At 37.9% G+C, this 15,463-nt stretch overlaps 1 protein-coding gene across 1 annotated transcript in view; it reads right to left on the bottom strand.

Annotated features, from left to right (window-relative positions):
* Positions 1-15,463, bottom strand: part of mus101 (mutagen-sensitive 101) — a 508,677-nt gene that overhangs the window by 128,129 nt on the left and 365,085 nt on the right. The window contains exon 20 of the mRNA XM_068224988.1: positions 3,193-3,242. Within this exon, the coding sequence (XP_068081089.1) occupies positions 3,193-3,242 (50 nt within the window). The remainder of the gene's footprint in view (positions 1-3,192; positions 3,243-15,463) is intronic.

Here is a 15,463-nt window from a genome sequence, read left to right as displayed (position 1 = left end):
GCTTGCGGTGGTCCTACATCCTACTGGGTCAATGCCGTGCGCATTGTGTAATCTGCGTATCGGTTTGAAATAAACATCAATTATTCATCCGTGCCGTCTCTGTTTTTTCCCCAACTTTCATCCCTTTCGAACCACTCCTCCTTGGTGTTGCATTGTCACTGTCAGTCAGTGTATTATTATTATTATTATTATTATTATTATTATTATTATTAACTTAATTGGCCACATTGGACCACTCGAGTCTTCCATGTACACTTTTTCTTTGAAGGTTGTACAGTTTGATTCTTCTTGTCTGCTCAGTACTTCTTAATTCAATCTGATCGCAATATTCTTAATTCGCCTGAAATCTCTATGGGCCTTCTGTGCATCATTTCAGGTGAAAATTTGTGATCCTTAAGAAGGGTGGTATTTTATTCTTGTCCTCTGCATCTGTAATTTTGAGTCCAACTGTTTTGAAATCCTCTTGAATGTCCTTGATCCAATGCCCTCCTGTCTTTTTTCCCACATTTCACATCACTAGTTGTCATAAAATCCTGTTTTACAGTAATCGTAAGATGTGCAAGAAATTAGAGATTGTTTTCTTCATCATGCTGGTAAAAGGGTCAATCTCTCGATAGACAGTTGCATTGGGGAGGATTCTCCAGAATGCTTCAACCTGGTACTTTTTATTTATGCAAGTTCTAATAATTCTTCTTTCAGTTTTGAGGAGTTGATGAGTTCTTTCATTTTTAATTTGGAACAAGGTTTCATAGGCGTAAGTAGCTTAGGGCAAAGTTACAGTTTTGTAGTGTTGGATCTAGTGTCTATCGACAAGCATTGTTTTGTTATAACTAGGTTAGAAAATGTGCTTTTTACATTTTATTCCCCCATTACTGAATGTATGAAGCCAAAATTTCGCAGGTTGGTCACAACCGAAAATAAATAATCATTCTTCCAAAACCGTTTGACATACGAACTGAAGGTGTATTTTATAGGCTAGCCAACAGAGAACTCTCGAAAATTTGAATGAAAACTTTCAATTTAAAAACTGTTGCAAAGCACAGGTATCTTTCTAATATAGTAGTGTATAAGAGGAAAAAAAGAAAAAAAACTTTGAACCAATACATCCATACATCTCTGATTTGCTAAAATACGGTATGTATTTTTCCTACCTGAATGTGAAAACCTAAATTTGGTAAAAAGCAGAATCAAAACAATAAAATCAAGAGTTTCAAAATTCAGTCATAATTCACCTTAATGTGTTTTGCAGGAATGAATTTGGATTTATTTAAAGGAAGAGTGAAATCTGGAGTAGGTACAAAATTAATTATCGGATTATATGAATTTAGCATTGTAATAAGCAGGGACAAGAAACATATGAGACGTTTTTAATGTCTGATTTAATGATGCCTTACACCACTGTCATGGTGTCAATTATGTATGAATTAAATGTTTCTGGTATTATTTCATGATACTGCATTTGATTCACTGCCAATGTCCATTTTTCCTTCTTTATTTTTTGTATTCCTTCCATGGGAACATGAAACACGACATTCCATATTGCCTCTACAGTATATGTGAATTATGTGTTACAATATACTATTACACAGACAAAAAAATAAAATCTTTGTCAATCAACATCGCAGTTGTGTGTTAGTTAAAACAACATAGGCTGCACACTACCTTACTGTGTCACCACCTTCAGCGCTAGCAGTCACTTGCATGCTCCCCATTATCAACAGTTTCCTCGAGAAATTTCTACCTTTTTATAGCCAATCATGCACTTAACAGCTTATACTTCTTAAAAAAAGTACTTATTGCAAATACAGGAATGAGAATGCAGTTAGATAACGATCAGCAATCCATTAGCAGAATGATGAAATGAAATGGGGTATGGCTCTTGGTGCTGGGAGTGTCCGAGGACATGTTCGGCTCGCCAGGTGCAGGTATTTCAATTTGATATCCGTAGGTGACCTGCACGCCATGAGGATGGAATGATGAAGAAGAAGACATATACACCCAGCCCCCGTACCAGAGAAATTAACCAATGGTGATTCAAACTCCTAACCCTGCCAGGAATCAAACCCAGGACCCCTGTGACCAAAGGCTGGCACACTAACCATTTAGCCATGGAGCCGAATTTCTTAAGTGTTAACCTACAAAATACTCCCATTCTAATAAGGAAGTGCCTGGTATAATATGAGGGTTGGGCCAAAAGTCTTTGTAACAATTTTCTTTCCTTGAAGATATGCGAGTGTATTACAGACCGTTAAATGTAACGCGGAAGCTATGCAGGCACAGTGTGTATTCACAACATATGGCTCTGTGATTGCCAGTAGTAGCAAGGACGTATGGCAACCGTTGTTCAGCAACGTTTGGGATGACCTGTCAGTATGCGGACCGACGTGGCACGTGCCGTCATCGAGCAGCTCCTGGAGGAAAACAGACGATGGACACTATTGGAGTTAGAAAGTGCAAGTAGCATTAATTCCACACACTGACAGGTCGTCCTGAGCGTTGCTGATCACTGGTTGGCACACGTCCTTGTTGAAACTTCCCTACCCACCATGCTACTGTACGGTATGGGAGGGCATTATTTTCAAGGGATTCCACCAATTCACTGCAACATTCTCTCGCATGTCTCTCCTGGAGAACAGCTATTTTGATGTATGCACGCTTCTCAACACAGGTTACTTCCACCACACACGACGCTCGCCACACAACTGATTTCACAGCGCTCTCTATGCTATTATCAGCAATCACAGAAGCATTTGTTGTTGTGAATACACACCACGCCTGCATAACATCCATGCAATAGATAGCGGTTTTTGATCCTGCTCGCATATCTACAAGGGAAAAAAAAAACAATTGTTGCAATGACTTTTGCCCCAACCGTAGTATTTTTAAATAATTGAAATTTCAGCTTTATCAAACACAGTTTACAGCCTAACTTTTTTGTCTTACTCAATATTATACCAATCTGTCAAAACTTTGCTTTCTTGTAAGACAAATCTTATGCATCATACTATACCACAAGTGTAAAAACAACTAGAATTAAAAGAAAGATTATAAACTATTGAATAAAGATAGAATGAAAAAATGGAGACAAGCAGAATGATGAACATCAAGGAATTAAATGTGGCAAGACTTAATTGACTGTCCAGAGACAACTTCAAGATAATTCTCTACACAAGTCATTCACAAACTACTTACGTATTGATTCCAATAGTTGCCGATGAACTCCTTGGTGACTGATTACTTTCCTACAATGAAAAGAATTAAAACTTGATAATATAAGAGGACATACCATAAATAAGACATGAAATTTTCCTGTTAACTCTGTGTTTCAAGATATGAAAGCAAAAGTAACTACAATATTATCTGTGAACCGAGGATTATGGAGGTGGTTGACGTGGCTTGCGGATCGAAAAATGAAAGGCAAAAATGAAGATATATACGGATGTGTGTATGTATGTAGTTTAACAGACATTTCTAGGTGTGAGTAATATTTGGGTACTGTATTAGTCGTACAGTGAAGTAAGGTTATCTTTCAGCTGAGAACAGGCTGGCACAGTGTTGCGCAGAATGATCCTTTTGAAGTAATTCTTCTTGGGACATACGACATAAGTTATTGTTAGAGCGCATTCAAATGTTGCCCCAGTTTGCGCCAGTTTTTCTTCCATTAATACTGTTTATTTTTGCTTACAAAGTCTACCATTTAGCAAACCAGTCTCTCACAATCTAAGAGCCAGTCACCTAATAGTGTCTGTTTCGAACTTGAACAGGGTTATTTCTGTGGAAATTGCCAACGGGCCTCTCTACACGATTTGGTTTTCATATATGTGTCATGCATGAGAACTCATTCTAATGTGAACTTTCTGGCTGCCATTTCATTTGGATAATAACAACTACACACATAATTAAACTTAACAAACCACAGAAATAAAGAACACTACATACTCTTGTGAAACAAACCACCCGATAGCAGCACTTCCAGCCAGCCAGGTGCAAGAAACATGACTAGTGTGACATTCAAACCGCTGTGTTCCGGCTCCCTGTTGAGCACTGTGGCAGCCCTGGCTGAAAGATAACCTGACCTCACTATACTTCAAGATCTTCCATAATGAGTTTGGATACAATAGTTAAGTACATAAATTACTAACAATAAACACAATAACAGGCTATTGTGGATGTAGAGAGGAACAAAAAAGAGAAGGAAAGGTAGATAAGGGAACAAAAGGACAAAAACAAATTCAACAAGTTCAGATAACTACTCTCACCAATAAATACTTTTGTATGGGTCATACCACCTTCAGCTACCATTTTCAGTACCCTGTCCTGCTTTTGTCTCTCATCAATTTCCAGTTGTCATGAATTTCTCTCTTTAATAATGGTATCATGGACAGACATGTACGTCATTGATTGAATAGTAGTAAAGAATCAGCTTTCAATTTTGGTCAATCATAACACCATCATCACTGGAATCCTCACACGTGAGTCATATCTGCATGGTAAATTCGTAAATGTAACTATTCTGTTATTGCTAATGGCCTCTTCCAGCCTCACCTTGAATGACTTAACTATTTCCATGACTGTACTAGAGAGGGCAGCTCCCTCGATGGTGAACACGGATGATCGATCTTTCCGACGAGAAACTAATTTTATCTGTTTGACTCGAATCTTTGTTTTGGTTTAGAGAGAAGAATAAAAATGGACCCCACGCAGATCGGAGTACCGTTTTTGACTTACAGAAGGGTTTTTAAACGATTCAAACTTAGCCTATACTACCATCCTTCTTCTTACCTTGCTGGTTAATATATTCCAGGTATGGTAATTCTTTCATATTGTTATTTGTTCGACTGTTCTTTCGTAATATTTGTTCTATTATTCATAGCTGATTGAAATGCGTCTTTTCGCTCCGCAGTATGAATGAGCTGCATGTTTTCTTGTGGTTATTGTGATTATGATATGTTGACACTTGGGTCTCATATTACTTCTTTTCATGTGCACTGCATTCTAATGTAATGACTGTTTGCCCTTCATGTCGGCGCAAGCTTCCACTCGTGTCGTACGAAGTGCGAACCCTGATGGGTTTGTGCATGACCTCTGATCCCACAGCTAATTTTTTGTGCTGTGCATGCAACATCTGATATTTATGAGACCTCATTTGTGACCTTGGAGTCATGCTATATGAAATTGAGTTCGCCTTTTAACTGGCGCTGGTGCTCACATTGGTTGCCGACCCGGGGTGTGTCTGTATGTGTACACGTATGTTGGTATGAGAGCGAAGCGAAGGAATGACGTATCGGTCAGCTAAATTTACATTTTAATCTTGTTTCTGTATCTTATTTTTGCATTTTCGTACGGTGCTATTTCTTTTGCTTTCGCACCTGTCTTGGCCGCTCACTTACCCATGGGGCCGCCATGTTTATGTTTCTTATATTTAGGCTATGCACGTGCCTGGGATTTTCCCTTTGGTTATTTATATTGTTTCCTTCGTCCAGAGATGTTTCTCTTTCTGACATGCTGATATCTTACTTATTTTATTTTTTCCTGCTCGGGTTTCTTTTTCTTCCTTGATGCGTGGGAGTTTGACGATCTATGGTGATTATTGGTATAAGGGTGGAGTTGATATGATGTGTGTGAAAGATGATACGATATTAAACTCGTGGAGAGAACGATCTGCTTGACCTGTGACACTAATATTAATACTGGCATATTCAATAACGACGTTGTATTTAACTGAGTGAGCTCGCCGAAAGTTTAATTTTATCTTGGGGTTTGATAACGTCATGCTCACATAACAAGGCTATGCCATCAACTGGACCAAGTCTATTCATGTATGTACCTGTTCTCATCCTTTTAATTGATTTCTTTTATTCTTTCCTTCTACCTTTATTTTACTATATTAATAAACCCTCATTACGTGTACTTGAATTTTATTACTTGTAGAATTAGTCTCTTACTATTTTTTTTATTGGTAATGAGGCCCTTTTTTTTTTAGTTCAAGGCTGTTTTCTTTGGCCTTTCCTAGTTCCGATCTACGCCTCAAATCTCTCACGGTATTTATTTGTGCTGGGATTGTTTCCGCGATGGGAGGGGGTGTGCCTCACACGTAATGGCATGTTGTATATATTCTGAATCAAACTGATGAATAAACACTCTGCTTGAGTTCTGGGGAACTCAGTCTTTCCTAGGAATATTTTGAACCCATTGTTTAGGTAACAAAAGAGCAAATTTATCACAGCCTCCTCAGCAACATTCTTGCCTGCAGTAGGATGTACGGTGGGTAAAAAAACAAAAACAAAAAAAAAAAAAAAAAAAAAAACAAAAAAAAAAAAAAAAACTAAGTAAAACAGTTAGGGGAATATAGGATCTTTCTCTAGGCACTGGACAGTGAAGGAAACATCAGAAATTCCACCAGAAAGCCAATTTCCCAAAATGCCTGTCATGTGCCAATGAGAACACTATTCTCATGCTGTTACCGAGTGTGCGCACAACAGCTTGGCTCCCAATAACCTGAGTTGTTCAATTTCAATAAATGCAAAAGTGAAAACAATGCGTCGCCATTGAGGTTAAGCAGGGGAGTAACAAAGCAACCCATCTCGAATTGGTGGAATCATTCATGTATAGTGTATTCTTGTTCCTAACGAATATCAGAATGCTGAGGCCACCACCTTCAACGGAGTGCAGCATAAATCAGTTATTAGGCAAGTACAATTCGAGGCAATGTACATACATACAAAGAAGAAAAGACAAGTCTTCAAAGTTGACTTCACATTCTTCTCATTGCTCATGCATGAATCTCTCTCTGACATACAGTATACACCATCCTTGCTACACATGCTCTTTTTTTTTTTTTTTTTTGCTAGGGGCTTTACGTCGCACCGACACAGATAGGTCTTATGGCGACGATGGGATAGGAAAGGCCTAGGAGTTGGAAGGAAGCGGCCGTGGCCTTAATTAAGGTACAGCCCCAGCATTTGCCTGGTGTGAAAATGGGAAACCACGGAAAACCATTTTCAGGGCTGCCGATAGTGGGATTCGAACCTACTATCTCCCGGATGCAAGCTCACAGCCGCGCGCCTCTACGCGCACGGCCACCTCGCCCGGTACACATGCTCTTAGATTCTAGCCTCCTTCCCTTAACATATATTTACATAATATAAAAATACTGTAATAGTAAGATAATAATATTGAAAGTCCACTGATTCTCCTAATTTCATACATGTAAAAGATCTGGTTTCCTTCATCATATAACCTCAATTCAGTAACACGATTCCTTTGAATTTATACATTACCTTCAAGCAGTCCCTTCAAATTTGTACATACAGTATAACCTTAATTTCAGTATGTCGCAACTAATGAAATTGAAGCAATCAATATGTCGCAACTAGAAAAATTGAAGCAATCACGTGGTCAAGTAAAATGCACGCTAGCAAGAACAATAAAGTCCATTACAGTTGACATGTCAAAATCAGAGGCAAAGGTTAGAATTAAAAAATGTGAAGAGCTGTGGAATTCTTTTTAAGAAGTACAAGTGAAAACAGAGGAAACAGAGATCACTGATGAAACTTCTGCACAACAGTTTCAAGAAAAATATAAGGGAGAGCGAGAGCTACTTGAAAATCTTTATTTCAGTGCAGTTACACAACTGCAAACAATCACAGATGAAGCAGAGGATGTTAAAAATAATTTGAAAGCTCAAATGAACACGGCAGTAAAAAAACGTCATTCAACAACGGAAGAAAACAGAAATTAGCAGAAATTAAATTATGAGAATTTAATGGCCAATTCACAAAATAGTTGCTTTTTAAAAACACTTTTGAGTCAACCATTCATAATGATACTCAACTGAAAAATATTCAAAAATATCCACAACTGATTGGTCTTCCACAGGGTGAGGCACACAAAGTAATTCAAGGTTTCCATTTCAGAAGAAAATTACACAAGAGCCCAGAACTTACTTGTAGATATGTATGATAATCAAGACACATCTAGATGAATTTCTCAAGTTTCCTGCAGTTTCTAAAGAGAAGAAATCTCTGAATCACTTGGGCAATTACAATTTCATATTCAAATTCACAGGGCTTCATTAAAAGCAATGAAGCAACCAGTACAATACTGGGATAAACTGGTTACTCATCTAGCAAAGAAACAGATTTTATTGAACAAAGAGACTGGCATGAAAGGGGGAAAGGCAACACTCCAGAGAAGATACCAACGTTGGATGATTTCTTGAAATTTTTAACCAAACATTCCCAATCATATATGCTGTTATATCACAACAAAAACAAGACAATGAACACGAACGCAAATCCGAAGGACAAACAACCTAGCAAGAAAGTTGTTAGGATGACCATTCAGGCAAGCTATAATTTATCTGTTTGGTGGAAGTTATCCCATTTTTAACTATGAAGAATTACTTAAGTGATCAGCCGAAGATAGAAGGAAACTGCTCCGAGAAAAAGAACAGTGTTCATAACTGTTTAAAGCCAGGACATATTGCAAAAAACTTGTAGCCTTGAAACGCAAGAAATGTGGACTTTTACATGCAGAGGAAGGTGATGATAAACAGAAACAAAATGGTAACGAAAAACAAGTGCCTATAAACCTTTGTGTTGAATTTCAGCATTCACCAGCTTCTCTGAATATGAGCTTGGTGAAATGATGTCACACATACTTTTGTCAATGGCTTTAATGACGTGAAGGGTGCTCACGAAAGAAGAACAACATGTCGAGCCTTACTGGATCTGGGATCTCAGTTGAATCTAATAAAAGAAGGTCTGTACATGAAGCTTGGTTTACCAAACACAGAGAGAAACAGACAAATCACAGGAGGCAATTGTTCGAAAGTGGAGACAAAACAAAACAAACGTGAGCACACCCCACGTTCAACAAGCCTGGAGACACAGACATATTGATTGGTACTGGACTTCATTGGAAAATAGCCATAGGTCCACCCAATAATGAAGCTGAAAGACAACCAGCTGTGCAAAACACCCAATTAGGCTGGATTATAGGTGAAGTTTTTGAGAAGAAAATTAGCAATCAACAATTATCAGATAAGATAGAAAAATTCTGGAAACAAGGCAATTCCAGAAATTCAGAATTGCACATAGGAAGAAAGAATATGTGAAAGACAGTTCACGAACACAGTTCCGAGAGATACAACAGGTATAGATTCACTGTAAGGCTTCCTATCAAGCCTGATGTAATCCTCAGACAATCAAGATAATCATGTTATGGTTTTTATGTCTCACTAACTACTTCTTGAAGGTTTTTTCAGAAATACTGAGAATTTTGTCCACCAAGAGTTCTCTTATGTGCTAGTAAATGTACTGACATGATGCTGATGTATTTGAGCATTGTCAAATAGCACCAGAATGAGCCAGGATCACACCTGCCAAGTCGGGATCAGAAGGCCAGTGCCTCAACCATCTTAAGCCACTCAGCCTGGCAGGAGAATTACGAAAACACACACTAAACAGACTAGAATCATTAGTCAAGAGATTAAGCAGACAACCAGAACTCTTCAAGACTGCTTATGCACATGAGCTTGATTGAAATCAAAAACAAGATGCATAAAATTCATATTTCATACCCCATCGACTAGTAGTATGGCCAGATAGTGACACCACAAAGGTCAGTAGTGTTTGATGCCTTGGCGAGGACATCGCTTGCACATCACTCAATGACAAGCTCTTGACAGGACCTAATTTACAGCAAGTTTTTCACATAGTACTTAGATTTCGCAGCCATAAGTATGTTACGACATCAAATGTAGAAAAGATGTTTCAACAAATCCTCATTCACCTGGAAGATTGAATATAACAACAGATTTTATGGCAAGAGGAATCTTCAGCCCCTGTAAGGATTTATCAATTAAACTCAGTAACATATAGAACAGCATCAGCATCTTACCATGCCATAAAATGTCTAAATGAATTGGCTACTCTTCATGAAAATGAATTTCTGGCAGCAGCAAAGGCTATTCGCAATGATTTTTATATGGACGATTGCTTAAGTGAAGGAGACATTGCAGAAGGCATAATCTGGCTATATTTGAGGAAATAGAGGTCCAACAGTAAACGTATCTTGCAGGATTTGGACAGTAAAAGCGACAAAAGGACTTTACTGGTTACAGACAAAGGTGAAGCTAGCAAGATCTTGGACTCCCTTGGGACTCAGCACAAGACTGTCTTCAGTTCTGAGGTTTGTGGGCAAAGCAGTCACCAAAATCCAAAAGAGAAGGCGCCTCCAAATTCACTCAGATTTTTGATCCATTAGGACCCATGGGTACAGTACCGATCAAAGGGAAGTAGTTGTTGCAACACTTATGGGTAGATAGATTAGCTTAGGATCAGCCATTGTCCCCAGAGCACCTTCAGATTTGGAACGAGTACAATACGTCATTAGAAAGACAGAACATCAGAATCATGAGAAACGTAAATCCTGGAAATCGCTCTGGCTGTTTTGATTTGTTTGGATTTAGCAATGCTTTAGAGAAAGCTTTTGGAGCCTGCATTTATGCCATTTGTAAAATGCAAAGTGGTCTCTATGTTTCCAATTTACTTTGTGCAAAGATCAAAGTAGCTGCTTTAAAAAATAATTTTGTTGCCAAGACTCAAACTGGAGGCAGCCCTTCTTCTCGCACAACTCGTCCGTCAGAAAAAAAAAACCAGTGAGCGCTTTGAAGGAAAAAATTGGTCAAATCAGATTATGGAGTGACAGCACAATTGTTGTGGAATGTTTGAACACTTAGCTACGATTGCTGAACATATTTGTGGCAAACAGAATTGCAAAGATTCAAGAAGCCACTGATGCAACCACCTGGAATCATGTTTCTTTGACTGAAAATTCAGTTGATCTTCTCTCAAGGGAATCACTTCAGCAGATCTAGAAGACAAAATATTTTGGTGGACCGTGCCTTCTTGGCTCCATTTGTGGTGTCAACAACCAGAGCATTCAGAAGAATTTGAAACAGAACTACCAGAGCTGAAGGTTATAGCAGTTACGTTGACAGCAACATCAACGAGCATTCTACTCAATAAATGTTCATCATTACCGAAGTCATGCCGCATAGTAGCATATTCACAATTAAGTATTTATTTATTTTCCACCTAGTCGATACAATGATTGCTTAAGGCAATTTTTAATGGTCAAAAGTGGTACATGTTTCGTATATTATCAACATCTTCAGCCACATAACACTGTTTAGATGAAAAATATATAAAATTGACAAAGTAATGCTTTAGAGGAAGTGACCTTAAAATTAATCTTGTCAATCTTATGTTAATTTTAAGGTCACTTCCTCTAAAGCATTACTTTGTCAATTTTATATATTTTTCATCTAAACAGCGTTATGTGGCTGAAGATGTTGATAATATACGAAACATGTACCACTTTTGACCATTAAAAATTGCCTTAAGCAATCATTGTATCGACTAGGTGGAAAATAAATAAATACTTAATTGTGAATCTATTGAAGTGCGATACGGACCATGAAGCTGATTTTATGTAATAGTAGCATATTGTCAACAAACGATTCATTTATAAAATTGCAAACTCAAACCGCCGGAAAGAAAAAAAAGTATCACTAAAAGTACAAGAAACTTGTAAAGCAGAGAAACAGGTAGTCAGATGGGACACAATTAGAAGCATTCCCTCAAGTACTATATTGCTTAATTAACAATCAAGACCTCCCGAAGAAGAGTTCTTGAAGTCACTCACTCCAGTTCTGGATAGCGACGGATTTATTAAGGTTGGAAGAAGGCTTTGTTTTTCATAGCTAATATCAGAACAAAGATATTCTACACTTCCAACAACAAAATTATCATATCACCAGGATTATCACGGAAAATGAACATCGTCTTCTTGTCCTCCAGAGCAACTGCTACATGCAACTTGACAATGGTATTGGTCTATCAGTGGCAGAAGAGAAGCAAAGAAGATTGTCAAGATGTGTCTAAAGTGCTTTTGCTGACATCCTAAAGTTCCAGAGGTACGCATGGCAGGTTTACCATAAGAAAAGGTCAGGTTAGTTGTTAAGCGCTTTGTTACCACAGGAGTAACAGGTCCAATATCTGTAAGAGAAAGCCACAGAAGAGGTTGCACTAATACTTACAACAGTTATGTAGCTGTATTTACATGCTTCAGTACCAAGGCAGTGCATTTAGAGTTAGTGCACTGCAACGCTCTACAGCAAGAAGAGGTTTGTGCAAGCAGTTTTTTCTCTGATAATGTGAAGAATTTCATCGGAGCAGCGAATGCACTACAAGATATCCAGTCGTTTTTGGAAACGTGGTCAATGAGCATTACCTCCTCACTCGCTCAGCAGCAGATAAGAGTGGAGTTTCATTCCTCCCCGATCACTTTGGGGGATTCTAGGAAGCAGCTATAAAGATGATGAAAAGACATTTGCTAACTGAAACACAGGGATGCATGCTAACCTTCAAGGAAATCTACACTATTCTTTGTGATATTGAGGCTGAACTAAATTCACACCCCCGTACTCCCTCGTCAAATGATCAAAATGATTTAGAAGTCCTAACACCTACACATTTTCTTCTAAGTGACTCGATCATGCAACCTGTGCAAAGGGATGCGTTGAGAACCTGATAACCACTTGTTATATTGGCAGCATTTGCAGAAAATCTGGCAGTGGTCGTGGCAAAGATAGCAGCGAGAATACTTGCAGGAAATGCAAAAATGCACCAAGTGGCATGATACCGATCGACGTATTGATGTCGATTCTTTGGTGCTGTTAATTGAGGATAACATCCCACCTCTAAACAGGCCTAGGGGTAGGATAGTTCAAGTTCACCCTGGACGAGATGGTGAGGTGAGGGTTGTCACCGTTCGGATGGCTAGAAGAACTTTCACCCGAAGCATCAAGAAGATATGCACTCCTACTGAAAAAGATAATGATAAGAACGGAATTAAATAATTCCTGCAATTGCAGAAAATCTGGCAGCAGTCGTGGCAAAGATAGCAGCGGGAATGCTTGCAGGAATTGCAAAAACGCATCAAGCAGTATGATACCGATCAACATAAATGTGGGACTCAGAGCCAGTAAAGCATTTTCAAAAAATTAAAATATCTTCATAACATTTAGTCCCCCTTGAAAGGAGTTCTTTCAACTAACTATTGTAGTCTTATACCTAATGTAAAGACCAGCACAAGGCCTCTCCAGAGGCTATTATTATTATTATTATTACAATTCTTTCTTAACTTTGTGATATTTGTCAATGGAGATGAAAGTTCAATATTTCTCTCTTTTAATCATTAAAAAATCTACGTACATGGAGCTTTGTATTAATACACATGATAAAGACTATTTGAGTATCTTTACATTTTTCTTTTTATACATTGGGTATAAGATTACAATAGTTAGTTCAAAGAACTCCTTTCAAGGGGAGCAAAATGTTATGAAGAGATTTTAATTTTTGTAAATTTATTTCATTACTTGAAGTTAGCAGTTTTCAAGCCAATTTCTGACTGGTCGTATAATTACATATTGTTGACAATTGTTGGACATGTGACGTTCAAACTCATCAGTGTATAAGCAAAGCACACACATGTCATATTCAATAAAGTATAGAAGGAACATTTATAACTCAGGAGAATTACATAAAGATTGGCTAACCTCTACTTTAATTTCCCTTCCAAAACAAATCAACCTCAAAAAATGTGGTGAATATTGTCTCATTAGCCTAATGAGTCATTTGTTAAAATTTTTCTTGAAAGTTATCCATGCTCGAATAAGGAAGAAATGTGAGGAAAACCTGGATGATACCCAGTTTGCATTTCAGAATGGATATGCATACCTGCCAATTTTTAGAAATCAAAAATAGGAAGATTTTTTGAATTCGTGGATTTCATAACATATATTGTACCACGGTGTAGGTCAAAAAAAAAAAGGACAGGATAAAAGGAATACATATCTACAGCTACAATGCACATTATCACTAGGTTTTAAAACTTAAACTAAGAAAACAAAAATGGTTTCAAGAAAATGTACCTAATCATTCTCATTTTATGACACATGCATACGAAGAATAATATTTATATCACATCGACAAACGCAACAAAATGCATGACAGTTTCATTTATTAGACTGTAAAATGAACGGAAATGTAATTTCATAGGTATCTCTGAACACTTAGAGGTAAGATACTGTATAGGCTTTTGGGCTTATGCCGTGTTAAGAAAATAAGGTGAAATTCTTTATGTTTTGCAGAGAACTGTACTCTGCATCATCAGAAGAAAATCTCGACTGTCCACGAGAAAGGCTTCTTAAACAATGACTTTTTGAAATTTAGACGTTATAATAGAAGTGGAAATTGTACGTTCATTCGTCACCAGATGGCTCCCCGGATGTGGTACAGTGCTAGCGTTCGATTCTGATGGTTCGGTCAGCTTCCGCTTTCGAAGTAATAAGGTGAACATCTGTGAAAGTAAAACCCAACAAGTTAAGAATGGATTTAGAAAAAAATATTATCTATTCAGATGAGTCATGGGTAATCCAGCTCCATGGCTAATTGGTTAGCATGGTGGTGTTTGGTCCAAGGAGTCCTGAGTTTGATTACCATCTGGGGTGGGGATTTTAAACCTTCACTGATTAATTTCCCTGACTCAGGGATTGGGTGTTGGTGCCATCTTCAAACTAAGTGCCTTTTAAAATGCAATGTGTGATACAAACAGTGAAAGTTCTAGTGGAAGAAGTTTGAACATTTATCGTTCCCCAAAAGGGTAATTCCTCAAGGCAGTATTATTGGACCTTTATTTTTTTTTCAAAATGGCGCCCGGTAATGACGACGTAGTGTTTTATTCTCCGAGTAAATTAACCGTAAAATGTGACGAAAAGTGCGGAAAATGACGAAAATTAGTGAAAAATGGAAAGTCGTGTGATTCATGTGATCGATGGTGGCATTACAAGTGCGGAAATTGCCCTAGAGACGTAAAAACTAATGAAAATGTTGACTGGATTTGTGAGCAGTGTGTTCGGAATGTTGTTGTTGGGGACGACGTTGACGAAGCACCGAAAACAGTCGATGAGGAATATAAAAGTGCATTAGAAATTATAAACATTCTAAAAAAGGACAATGAGACTCTTAAAGTTGAAAATCAAGAATTAAAAGAAAGACTGCGATCGCTAGAATTTGGGACTGACCATTCTTCGAGTGATATACCGGTACAAGTAACAAACTCGAGCACGTGGTGTCAAGTAGTTCGTGGATGGCCGGCTAAGAAGAAATCTACAACTGAATTTCCGGAAATAAACATTAGAAATAGGTTTTCTGCCCTAAATAATTTAATCCTGGAAGAAAGTGATCGCGCGCGTGAAACCAAATCATCGCGATCCGTTGCCATGCCGAGTTTAAAATTTAGGCCTAGAATTCAGATTCAAGACCCAGTTAGGCCTAAATCAGCGAAGGTAGCTGTGTTTGGTGATAGCCAAGGAAGGGGAATTGCAGGAGTG

Source organism: Anabrus simplex, chromosome 1 (assembly GCF_040414725.1).
Source record: "Anabrus simplex isolate iqAnaSimp1 chromosome 1, ASM4041472v1, whole genome shotgun sequence".
Lineage (NCBI taxonomy): Eukaryota > Metazoa > Arthropoda > Insecta > Orthoptera > Tettigoniidae > Anabrus > Anabrus simplex.
The sequence above is the reverse complement of the archived record's forward strand: the minus strand, read 5'-3'. Positions and strand labels throughout refer to the sequence as shown.